This window comes from Vitis riparia, chromosome 8, assembly GCF_004353265.1.
Source record: "Vitis riparia cultivar Riparia Gloire de Montpellier isolate 1030 chromosome 8, EGFV_Vit.rip_1.0, whole genome shotgun sequence".
NCBI classification, from domain to species: Eukaryota; Viridiplantae; Streptophyta; class Magnoliopsida; order Vitales; family Vitaceae; genus Vitis; species Vitis riparia.
In genome coordinates this window covers 19,575,993-19,588,224 of record NC_048438.1, presented here as the reverse complement: position 1 = coordinate 19,588,224, position 12,232 = coordinate 19,575,993, and the positions used below count along the sequence as shown (strand labels likewise).

Below are 12,232 nucleotides of genomic sequence, written 5' to 3'. Positions count from 1 at the left end.
GTTGCGAAAACGGAAGCACATAGAACGGCGTCGTTTTAGCTGGATGGAGTGAAAACTAAGAAACGACGTCGTTCTCTTACTATGCGTGCGCGCATGTATTGACACCGTATAATTTGTCGATTTTAAAAATAAAAAATATAAATTAAAAGACCTAGTAGAGTTTTGAACGCCTAAGGTGATTATTCTTAAAAAACCCGTAACCAAGGAAATTAAATTTGGCCCGACACGGTAAGTAGCACTAACACTAAATCATAGTCTGTGCATGCATGAGAATAAGGGCGTGTTTGAGGTAAACTCTAAGAAGAGTTTTTAACATTTCTAACACTCATAAAAATTATTAGCGTTTTTTATAATTATTATTAAATTGACTCTAAATATTACATTTAGAACTATTATAACATCTTGGTGTAGTCTTATATTTGTATGTTTCAGCCAATAACTATCTAATTTAAATCCTTTATTTTTATGATTGTAGGTTCAATAATGAGCCATGAGGAGCACTAGATGGCTTGTGGGCTGCTGTTAAAGTCAAGCTGTTACACAAATCTTTCTCATGGATTGTACAGGGATGGTTGATTAGCTGACCTTTAATTCATGATTTGAGGGGGGTTCCTATTTGGATGGAGTAGCTTGATATTTACCTAGGAAGTATTTGCACTAGGGTAAATAAGTTTTGTGGAATTTTAGAGCATATTTGACAATGTAGTTTAAAAATACTTTTTTGTTTTAAATTTTTTTTATTACTGTTTGATCATTGTTTTTTTAAAACAGTTTTTAAAATTAAAGTGGAATAGAAAACAATTAGGTGTTGCTTTCACCGGTTTTTTAAAATAAAAAGAAAATATGAGCTCGTTTGGTTATATTTTCCGAAACTTATTTTTAAAAATTCTTTTTAAGTTAAAAAATAAAAAAATAGTTTTTAAAAATAAGTTTTAAAAAACATGACCAAACGAACCCTTAATTACGATAATTATAATTAAACTTTTTTTAAGATAACATAAAAATCAATTTATTTTGAATTTTAACATTTATTGTTATGTATAAAAAGACTTTCTAGTATCACAACATATTATAATATAAATATAACAATGTTCAATTTAATCAATGTAACAAACAAAATTTTATAGTGTGAGACTAATTATAAATTAAATATAATTTAGAGTCCATTTAATAATAATTTTAAAAAACATTTTTAATATTTTTAATATTTAAAAATTTTTATCATTCAAATATTCGAAAGTTATAAACCTTTTCTATAATTATTACCAAACACATTATTACGTAATGTGATAACTAATATGAATTAATTTATCGATAGTGAATTTGGTTAGCTATAATAGCTATTAATAGTATAAATAAAAAATACTTTTGCGAGCCAACTTAGTCTGACTTTAATTTTATTAAATTTTTAACACCTTTTGAAATTTTATTTATTGTAGTTTTATGTGTCTTAATGTAAAACTGTGATGCACTCAAGATAGTAGTCCTTGTTAGGGTAAAATGAGTGTATCGATGTGAACATGAATGGAGATTTGCTATAATTGTTTAGAAGACATAATGCCCATGTGATATTTCTAACCTATGTATATATTAAGAATGTTACTCAAGTTAAGGTTGCGATTCTGACATGAGTTGGAAAGTCACGTATCATAAAAATTATGTCTAATCCTTGTAAATTTGAAAATAGGTCCAATGTGAAGGCAAACAACCATGAGTGTAACATTTTTTGTTAGTGAAAGCCCAAGTAGCATGGGGTGGAGGTACGTATGATCTAAAATATACTGATAACATGATATTTTGGTAAGATGGGAAAGACGTGACAGTCATATAGCCATAAAATATATAAGGTTTAAGGGTAAAAGTAAGGATATGGGCATAGACGAAGATAACTATGAAAATGATGGCGAGGGTGAAAAATTTAACATTAATAATGGTAGCGACAATACCACAAAAAAAATAAATAAATAGTCAGCATTCAATGCTAAAAATGATTCAATAAGTTAATTGAATGACTTATTTTATAAACCACTTTCTTTCTCATTTTCTCTCCTAAAGGCTAAAACCAATAATTAATTATAATTTACAATCGAGGCTTTATAGAAAAGTTGTAAAATACATAACATTATCATCAATATTGATAGGTGCGATTTTAAGAAGGTGCTAAAATCAACATTATCAATCATGGTTTTAAATACACAACAATAGCTTTATGTATCATATTAGAGTCAACGTAGTCAAGAGAGATTTTAAATTTTATTAAAGTTTTATATTTAAAACCAATTATATTTTGATGGTGATTATGATAAGTGTTTGTAATATTTTTAATATTTGAAAATATTTTTATAGTCTTTCTAATATTTGAAAAATAAATATTATAAATTATTAGCAAGGTTAAAAATATTTTTCATGATCACTGTCAAATCCACTATAAGAGCTCGTTTGATAATGATTTTAAAAAACGTGTTTACTCTAAAAAAATGTTTTTTATTATATGAAAAAATCATTTGACAAAATTTATGAAACACTTTTAAAAATCTAAAAAATCAATTGTAGTATCGAAAAATCACTTATACTATTATATGACCTTCAGAAAAAACACTTCCCCTAAAACATTTTAAATAGAATATTTATTGAATCCACTTTAATATAACATTTGAAAGTATCTATATTTTGAATGTTTTTAGTTAAAGTGTTTTTTAAAAAAATATTTATCAAAAAAATTGTTTCATAAATTTTATCAAACACTTATATTTTTTTTAAAATATCTTTTAAATTAAAAATATTTTCTAAAATTATTATCAAGAAAACTCTAAAAAAGTGTTTAAGAGTATTTATAGTTGAAGTATTTTATCTATAAGTGTTTTTTAGGAGAATTGGTTATTAAACATTTATCCAATGATTTTTCAAAATTTTAAAAATGTTATTTAAAATTTGCTAAACACCTTATTTAAAATAAAAAAATTATGTTAAAAAACGTTTTCTAAAGCCAATATCAAATAACTCTTTACTTAACGCAAATATATTTTCCTTGTTTGGACTTTGAAGCAGGGGGGCTGTGGCGCTTCTAAGAGACGGAAGGGAAAGTTAAAATTCAATATTTCTAAGCTCGTCAATGGCTTCTTCTTCTTCTTCTATATCTTTCACTTCGTTCCTCACTTCCCACTCTAACGCTACTGATCTCAACGTTCCGGTAAGCTTCCGTGCTTTCAATTTTTTTCCACTCGGCTTCTTTTCTGTTTGGTTGGTGACAAAATGAGGGGGAAAGGAGAAGGAAAGAAAATTCGGTACTCTGCTTGTCCGGCTTTCGGAAAATGGTCAGCGCCAAGCATTTTTCGTTTTTCGTCGTTTTGTTTTTTCTTACGGTTAAATGAGAAAAGGGGAAGTGTTTTTTATGCCAGCGAAGGTGGGTTTAGATTAGAGTGGTTTCATGTGGAAGAAACCAAACGAGGAAGTAGGGTTTTTTTTTTTTTTAATTGTTTTCTTAGAATGGAACTTCTATGAATCTACATTGAGTTGAGAGTCATTGATACGGTATTTGAATACGTTGACGTCTCGCTTTCTTCGATTTTCTTGGAAACCAAACTAGGGGTCAGGGTTTAACTTTCCGGTTTCAATTTGTTTCCAGGGTTTCGTGTATGGGAAAGTTCCGGCAAGTTTACGGTTCAATACTGTGAAAGGGAACAGGGCGTTGTTTGGGAAGAAATTTGAATTGAATTGTTTCCAAGAGAAAGAGATGGATGTGAGCACTTCGGCGGTGGTTGATGGGATCGCAGAGCGCTTAACTGGTTTGTGTTCCTATGGCACTCAAAATATGTGCTCTTCAATTTTTTTCCCTAACTTTAGTTGTCCCACAATTGACTGCAGAAATGGAGGTTAAGGAGCCAAGTATTTCAACCATGTTGATTAATTATGAGAACAAATCCGATCCTTTTGATGCAGTCAGTCCTCCTCTTTACCAAACTGCTACATTCAAGCAGGTAAGACTAGATAACCATACTCATGCTTTCTTTTTTCTCATTTTCTCTCTTGGCAATTGATATGTTTCTTTTAAGCCATTTCTGAATCTTGAAAAATGTGAAAAAGAAAAGACTATATACATATATCAGGGAACAAAATATAGATTTTCAAGGCTCTCATTTCATATATTATAAAAATGATTTAAATATTGGGGAAAAATCGGAGAATTTTTTTTTGATAGGTGAGTAGAGCTTGTATTAGAAGCCTCTAGAAATGGCGAAAACAGTACATACAAATTATACAATCAAAACGCCAAAAAGACTAGGCAAAGAAGACAAAAAACCTTTCCCCTAGCTAGACATATAGCCATTCTATAAAGTCAATGGTAGACAAAGTATGATCCTCTATAAACACCTTAGCCCAATTTACAAGAGTATAAAAAAAGGAATGTTTTAAAGCTTGGTTCGACCATTCGATATCATTGAACGCTCTTTTATTTCTTTCCTTCCATAAGGTCCACATTAAGCATAAAGGGGCAGCCCTCCAAGCCTTCTCCCTCCTCTTACCCACAAAGGCACTATGCCAACCAAGTAAATTCCTTTTAATTGAAGAATGCAAAACCCACTGCACACCAAAAGGGGAGAAAATCAAACTCCAAAGCATTGTAGTCCTTTTACAAAACAAGATTAAATGATCATTAATTTCCTCTTTCTCTTTACACAAGTAGCACCTATTTGGCATATTCCATCCCCTCTTTTTGAGCTGGTCGATGGTCAAAATTCTGTTCCAAGACGCTTCCAAAGCAAAAAAGCTCACCCTCATAGGAGCTCAAGACCTCCAAATAAGACCCCAAGCAAAAGGGTCACTATAGGCCCTCGTGAAGAAGCGGTAGAGGGATCTAACAGAGAAAATGTCATCCCTACTTTCTTTCCAACTCAAAACATCCTTCACTTCTCTTCTCACTACCAAAGGATGCAATTTTTGGAACAAGCCCTCCACCTCTTCCAATTCCCAATCATTAAAATGCCTTGAGAAGTGAGAATTGCAACAACCCGACTCCCCACTCCCCTCCCAAGCATTTGACACCCACTCATCTTTGTTAACCGCCAACCGGTATAGGTTAGGGAAAGCTCATTTCTTTTTCCTTTCATTTCCCTTTTCCCTTCTCTTGTCATTTCCCTCCTAGCTGTGGGGATAAAAAAGGAGACATATCGTGCCCTTAGATGGGCTGGCCCATATCATCTAGATTTGCTTTGCCATCAGTTGATAAATGTTTCCTGTTAGGGAGGATCCCCTCTTGTCCCAAAGAACGGAAAAAAAGAAAAGAAAAAAAGAGCCATGGTGTCTCAAAAAGAGAGAACAAAGTTATTTACATCTTTAAGGAGTGAAAATGTGTGTTTGACCAAGATTTGGGGCTTTGAGTGTTTACAGGGAAAGCAAACTGAGTTACAAACATGCATCTCCTATACTCTAATAACATTTTTGACCCATGTACTCTAAACCTAGGAACACACTTGCGCCCACTTTATTCTAAATGTCTTTTTTGTACCAAGCCCCACTGCTGGATTAGATCCTACAGACTATGCCTGTGACATATCATGTTGATCAGTGATGCTGGCACTCCAATCCACAGAACTCAGAGTCATCTCTGTAAACTTTTAATGTTTAATTCCAATACATGCTATACCGCATGTATGGGACTGCACTTAATCTCTGATGAATTTGATATACTGTGACTTGGTGCAAGAGGGATGCTAAATCCAATGATAGTGGGCTTTTTGATATGCAGTCCTCCAAAGTGTCATCAAAATTAAGCCAATAAAAATCCATTTTGCCAACTAAAACCTCTAAGATTGGAACACATAGATCCATATTGAGGCAATCAACTTGTGCAATCTTAGGATAGCCTCTGTAATCTCTTATAATGGCTTCCAGTGTCACTTCCAAACAACACATATACATAGATTTCCAGGCCTTTATGCATGTATACGTGTGGCACTTGTTCATGTGTAACAAATTAAATGTGAAGGTTTTTGGATGTCTATATACTCTTTCCATACAAGCAATATGTCTCTAAGGCAGGACTAATGTGTGTGAATTTTTTGGTTATCTCGCAGCATGGCATCCTTGATGTTGAATTTTCATTTGCATTGTTTTTTTGTACTTTGTTTGCAGCCTTCAGCTACTGAAAATGGACCCTATGATTATACTAGAAGTGGCAATCCTACCCGGGATGTTTTGGAGAGGTGTAATTTTGCCTTTTGTGTATATCAAAATAGTTTAATCAATGTCCAAAAGGATCTTTTTCATTCTTGTTGTTTTGTTCATTTCACATTCTAAGTTTTTCTTCTCTATATATTTCAGCCTTTTGGCGAGGCTTGACAAAGCAGATCGAGCATTCTGTTTTACTAGTGGAATGGCGGCTTTGGCTGCTGTTACTCATCTTATTGCACCTGGTGCATCTTCAATCTTTCATCTTTTTCTTTTATGTACATAGATATACATCTGTGTTTGTTGTGTGTGTATATGCATATTACTATTATTAAAGGGAGAAGACAATTTCTCTCCCCTTGGTATCTCATCTCCTTTTTCAAATGATGCAAATAGTCCTCTGTTAATACTGTGGTGAATGGAAAAAAAGAAATAAATAGATAAAAAAGAAGAAGAAAATGAAAATGGTGATTACATAGTAGTAGACTCATCAAGTAACCTCATGTTACATTTTTTACCTCCTTTGCAATTAAAGTTACACTGTTCTTTCAATTCCCTCTCTTTATAATTTCATTTGTTACACTCTAGCGTGTGCATCAGGCTTACATGCCTTCTGTCTTTGTATATGCATCCAAGGGCTTCTTGTTCTCTACTATTCAAACTTATGGTGTTATAAGACAAACCCATAGGTGCCATATTTTAACCCTATTATTAGTATCTATAGCAACTTGGATCAGGTATATTCTAAACTGCATCAATGTATTTTTTATTTATTTTTTTCTGTTTATTGGGTATCCCTGGTATACAACCATATGAACTGGATTTTGTTTTTTTAAGCCTATGAAGTGCTTGCTGTTTTTCATTATTGCTTATGGAAATTTGCTCAAAACTGTTTTCTGGGTGAAAATTCCTGAAATTACCTGCTAATGTTAATAATTATTTGTATAAATGCCATTTTTAGGTGAGGAAATTGTTGCTGGAGAGGACATATATGGTGGTTCTGATAGATTGCTGTCTCAAGTAACTACAAAAAGAGGAATTGTGGTGAAGTTAGTATTAGTTTCTTCTTTCCTTCACAAAATACAACTTGAAGTGGAATTTGAGGTAATTATGTTTATGATGTGCAGACGAGTGGATACAACTAATTTAGAAGAGGTTGCATCTGCTATCGGCCCCATGACAAAGCTTGTGTGGCTAGAGAGTCCAACCAACCCTCGACTACAAATCTCTGATATTCGAGTAATTATGATGGTTTTTAGAATTATAAATAATGTAGAAAGATGTTCATTTCTAGTGTTAAACTACTTATCTTTTTTTGTTCCGTTTTCAGAAAATAACAGAGATGGCTCATACACATGGTGCTCTTTTATTGGTTGATAATAGTATTATGTCCCCTGTATTGTCACAACCATTGGAACTTGGAGCAGGTATAAACACTTAAATTCTTTGGATGCTAAGTTTCATTCTCTTTTTCAAGGTTGTGGTTAATTTTGGTTTCTTCATCTCCATTGCAGACATTGTAATGCACTCAGCTACTAAATTTATAGCTGGACATAGTGATGTCATGGCTGGTGTGCTTGCTGTGAAAGGGGAAAGGTTGTACCTCTTATTCTATGTTATTCACTGCTGCATGTATAGAAGTTTCATTCCTTCTTAAGTTCATTCTTTTATTTATTTATTTTTATCAGAATTCTTCTGTTCATTCTTTTTATTGAATATATGGACTTCAGAAAGGAACCAGTTCCAGCCTTTGTTGCTTTGGATGTAATAGCACGTTTTCATTTGCAAATGGACAAGATGGTTTTGAAGGACAGAAAAAAAAACAGTTCAAATAAACTCTTCACAATCATGACCTTGATGCTTGTTCAACTTGTGGGAAAGAACCTGTTGCTCCACAGGGGAAAAAAAAACTCATCAAGGCGTGTTTCTTTTTTGTTTGTGACAACACATTTGGTGTAGCAGCTAGTAGTAAATTTGCCTTTTCACCTGCACTACTATGATTGGAGCCATTACAGTGGTCATGATTTTCTTTTTGTCTCTCTTAAGTACAAACTTGCAAGGATGTTTTCTTATCCTTGGTAGTTCTAGTTGCCTGTTGGTATAGTAAATTTTCATTAAAAATATGAGTGAAGGCTTATCTCCAGTGGCTTCTTCTCATGTCTTTGTGGACATTATCCTCATATTTCTCCATGGTTTTTGTCCTGAACTTGATATTGACTTCTGCTACTAATTTGAATATTTCATATTTCATTTCTCCTTAATGTAGTGTCTTTCCCTGTTTTCACATTCATCAGCTTGGCAAAAGACTTGTACTTTTTGCAAAATGCAGAAGGCTCGGGGTTAGCTCCATTTGACTGTTGGATATGTTTACGAGGTATTAAGACCATGGCCTTGCGTGTTGAGAAGCAACAGGTGCTATTTCAAACTTGCTTTTCAGTAAAAAGGGAAATTATTTCATCGAATTTAGTATTGATAGCATTTACTTTGTGTGTTAACATAAATAAATTAAATTTTGTGGAAAACTGATGACAAAGAAGCAGTCAAAACCTAGTAAAAATCAATGCCTTGAATTGATGCACAGTGAAATATGTTCATCAAAACCTAAAAATTCAAAATTACACCAACAGGGAAAGGCTCATTCCTCTTCTCTGCTTTAGAAGAACAGAAGGTTTTGATTGTGAAATTTCTGTTTTTGAAACCAACCACCCTCTTCCTCATCCTTGACCACTGTTCTAACTTGCAGTCTTGATAGAAATGCTCCATGACTTTCCAACTCCCAATCATGGAGCCATCCAAGAAAGAAGGAATTCTAGTGACCAGCTTCACCTATCCAATACCTAAGTGTTCTTTGAAGAAGCTATGACATATAATGGTGGAAGGAAATGCTCAGAGGAAACTCACCACACCATGTATCTTTTGAGAAATTCACCCTCCTTCAATCTCTCAGAGCACAGCGGGTTCTACTTCTGAAGATGTCTCACTCTTTACTAATTGCCTTCCATACCTCCAACCCAAACGATCCCTTGCTTTGCAAGATCACCATCCTGCTTTTTTATGCCAAACTTTTCAATAATTATTTCATTCTATAAGTTTTCATTTTCACCATCCTCCTTTTCTACGCCAAACTTTCCAATAATTATTTCATTCTTAAGTATTCATTTTCTGAAGCAAATCTCCAATGTCACTCGCCAAAGAGCGCCTTGCTAAGGATAGAGAGATCTCTAATGCTAAGACCCCTTTTTTACTTTTCCAAGTAATAAACCAAACGAATTCACAAGTGTGACTTTTTCCCTCCCCTGAAATCTCTTTGAATCTTCTTGAGCCTCAAAAGTCACCATACCTGGGATGATAAACATAGGCATAAAATAAATAGGCAGACTAGACAAGGTGGTTGTGATTAAAGTTAATCTGACGTTTTGACAGGTAACAAGCCTTAAAGGAGACAACCAAAGGCAAACCCAGATTGGTGGAAGGAAGCTCTCCCACTCTACAACCCAGCATAGAAACTAGCTCCTCGGCATTATCTGCCCTCTAATCTAGGATTAACTTGTTCTTTCCACATTTATTTTCAGCCCTTGCATTGCTTTATACCACATCAAACTCCAGCTTGGGTATAACTATTGATTTTGTTAGGCCTCAGAAAATAAGGGTATTATCTGTAAACAGAAGATGGGACACTTTCCACTCCCTTGACATCCCTGTCTCCCATCTGAAAGTACTGGTTGTGCTAGCATGTCTTTTCGAACCTTCACACATGTGTTGCACATACAATCCTTAATTATTGTCAATTTTCTCCTGGTTGTGGGCACATATTTTTGAGGCAAAGAAACAAATACAACCCAAAATTTAGCATCTCTTTTCCTCTTGGAGTAGAAAAATGAAGGCCTCTCTTTTTTTCTTCTCTAAAACCATAGCCACACCATCAACACACCTCCAAACCTCCCCCACCCCCCTAAGGAAAGGAGCACACAGGTGGCTAAGATATAAGATTTTGCACTGGAAACAAATTCCTAAGGGAAGATGAATTTGGACCTGTTTACAAGTTTCTATAAACATTTTGAAGAGAAGGATGAGAATAAGAGCCAACCTCAGGCTGGTGGCTGTATAGTTGCAACTAACCTCTTTTCTACAGTTTTGGTTTAAAATATTCAAGTTGGAGTTTGATGTCCATCTTTCCGAAACTCCCATATATTTAAGTTGTTGAAGCCATCACTGCCAGTTTTATATGTTTCTGCTTGTAACTGTATATTTTATATCACAAAAGTTGAAGCCCATATCATAGAGGGAGTTTTTTTGGTCAAAAGTTCGCTTTTGCTCTAAAGAGGAATATGATAATTTCATGATAATTTTCCATATAATGATCTACTTTCTTGAAGAGGTGGTAAAGGATTTAATTGTTTCTGCCTTTTTGTCTTCTGTCTTTTGCAGGAGAATGCACAAAAGATTGCTGAATTTCTCTCATCCCATCCACGAATAAAGAAAGTTAACTATGCTGGTCTTCCTGATCATCCAGGACGTTCTCTACACTATTCTCAGGTATTGACAATGGAATGTTTAGATTGATAATGTAACACGGGAAACTCTTATCTCCTATCTCAATCTCTTGCAGGCAAAGGGAGCTGGGTCTGTTCTTAGCTTTTTGACGGGCTCACTGGAACTCTCAAAGTACATTGTTGAGACTACCAAGTACTTCAGCATAACTGTTAGTTTTGGTAATCATTTTTCATACTCTATTGCATAGCTGTTAAATAATTTTCTTTTATTTTACTTTTTGTTTTTGGGGGTGGAGGTCTAGGGAGAGGAAAATAGGGAACACCTAGATGAAATTTTTGGTTAAGGTTCCTCCAAGCAATTTATTGTTAAAGGGAAGTGTCATATGACCTTCTTACATTGGATGGTTGAAGGAAAAACTGCCCAAGTTTGAATTGGGCAATATTCAAATGGCATAGCATATCAGGTGCTGGTTTTAGATTGTATGCCATATTTTTGAAAGGATCACCAAAAATTGAAAGGGAAAAAAATGATGAAAATGTCAGTAAACTAATGTGATGGGGTGGAGCAGTTATAGAGTTTAAAGGTCCATGCTTTGGTGCTTCTCCAATTCTACAGATGTTTAACACTTGCTACTTGAATTGTGTTTTGTGACAGGGAGTGTGAAGTCCCTCATAAGTATGCCTTGCTTTATGTCCCATGCAAGCATACCAGCAGCGGTGCGGGAGGCTAGAGGCCTCACTGAAGATCTTGTTCGCATATCTGTGGGAATTGAGGACATCAACGATCTCATTGCTGATCTAGATTATGCACTGAGAACTGGGCCTCAATAGTAGCTTCATTCTTAATGCACTCATCTTAACATAATTATGTTTTATGTCGTTGTTTTTGGTGTATGGTCAATTTTTATTCTGTAACGTTTGGGAGTTCGCAATCCATTTTGATAAGACAAAAGGAAATAACATATTCACGGCACCTAATAATGCCAGAGGATAAGTAAGAAACCAGTGAGAAAGGAAAATAACAAAATAGAGGAATTTAGATTTGACATCTACCAGCCCAAAAGAAAGCAGCCAAAGCCATGGGGGATCGTGGCCCTTGCCCGACCAAAAGCTATTCCTTGATGCTATTACTCTATTATAGATCTTTAAATCATTTCGAGTGTACTATATTTCTCATATTCATCTCTTGCAGGATAAAAAGTGTTTCTTCTTGCCCTTCATTACTGATTTGGATTCTAAAATTGCAAATATTTTGTCATTTTGTTTACCCTGTGAGAAGTGGCATCTGAGTGAGACTCTTAACCAACTTCTGGTTTTCGTATTTTTGATATGAGACTCTGCTACTTATAAATGCTCTATTAACAGAATATTTGGTGCATACTCTGGGAATGCCTTCTGAAATATCAACTCTGCTGAAACGGGGGGAAAAAAAAAGAGTATTGTTTCAGACCGCCTCATGATGGGCTTTTCCATGGCCGTGAAGTCCATTGCTTCGCCATCCTTGTGTTTCAAATCAACCCACGCCATTCTCATTACCCATGACCATTAAAGGACCCTGAAATCTTATTCAT

At 34.4% G+C, this 12,232-nt stretch overlaps 1 protein-coding gene across 2 annotated transcripts; it reads left to right on the top strand.

Annotated features, from left to right (window-relative positions):
- Nucleotides 1-3,036: 3,036 nt before the first annotated feature.
- LOC117921337 (cystathionine beta-lyase, chloroplastic) lies at nt 3,037-11,825 on the top strand. Of its 2 annotated transcripts, none has more exons than XM_034839208.1 (13): nt 3,037-3,190; nt 3,626-3,785; nt 3,865-3,977; nt 6,133-6,203; nt 6,322-6,413; nt 7,130-7,217; nt 7,296-7,407; nt 7,499-7,595; nt 7,683-7,764; nt 8,463-8,580; nt 10,597-10,704; nt 10,778-10,880; nt 11,317-11,825. In XM_034839208.1, exons 1-13 carry the CDS (start codon nt 3,113-3,115, stop codon nt 11,490-11,492), a joined length of 1,398 nt encoding a protein of 465 aa, XP_034695099.1. In that variant the 5' UTR covers nt 3,037-3,112; the 3' UTR covers nt 11,493-11,825. The 2 variants fall into 2 exon arrangements, with proteins under 2 accessions (XP_034695099.1, XP_034695100.1); XM_034839209.1 differs by lacking the exon at nt 3,037-3,190 and adding an exon at nt 3,219-3,314.
- The last annotated feature ends 407 nt before the right edge of the window (nt 11,826-12,232 follow it).

Bases quoted from the DNA above. Each gene is read 5' to 3' on its own strand.
- LOC117921337 (XM_034839208.1), top strand. From the start codon at position 3,113: ATGGCTTCTTCTTCTTCTTCTATATCTTTCACTTCGTTCCTCACTTCC. The intron at 3,786-3,864 runs GTTTGTGTTCCT...AATTGACTGCAG, and splicing joins GATCGCAGAGCGCTTAACTG to AAATGGAGGTTAAGGAGCCA. The intron at 7,765-8,462 runs GTTGTACCTCTT...CACATTCATCAG, and splicing joins CTTGCTGTGAAAGGGGAAAG to CTTGGCAAAAGACTTGTACT.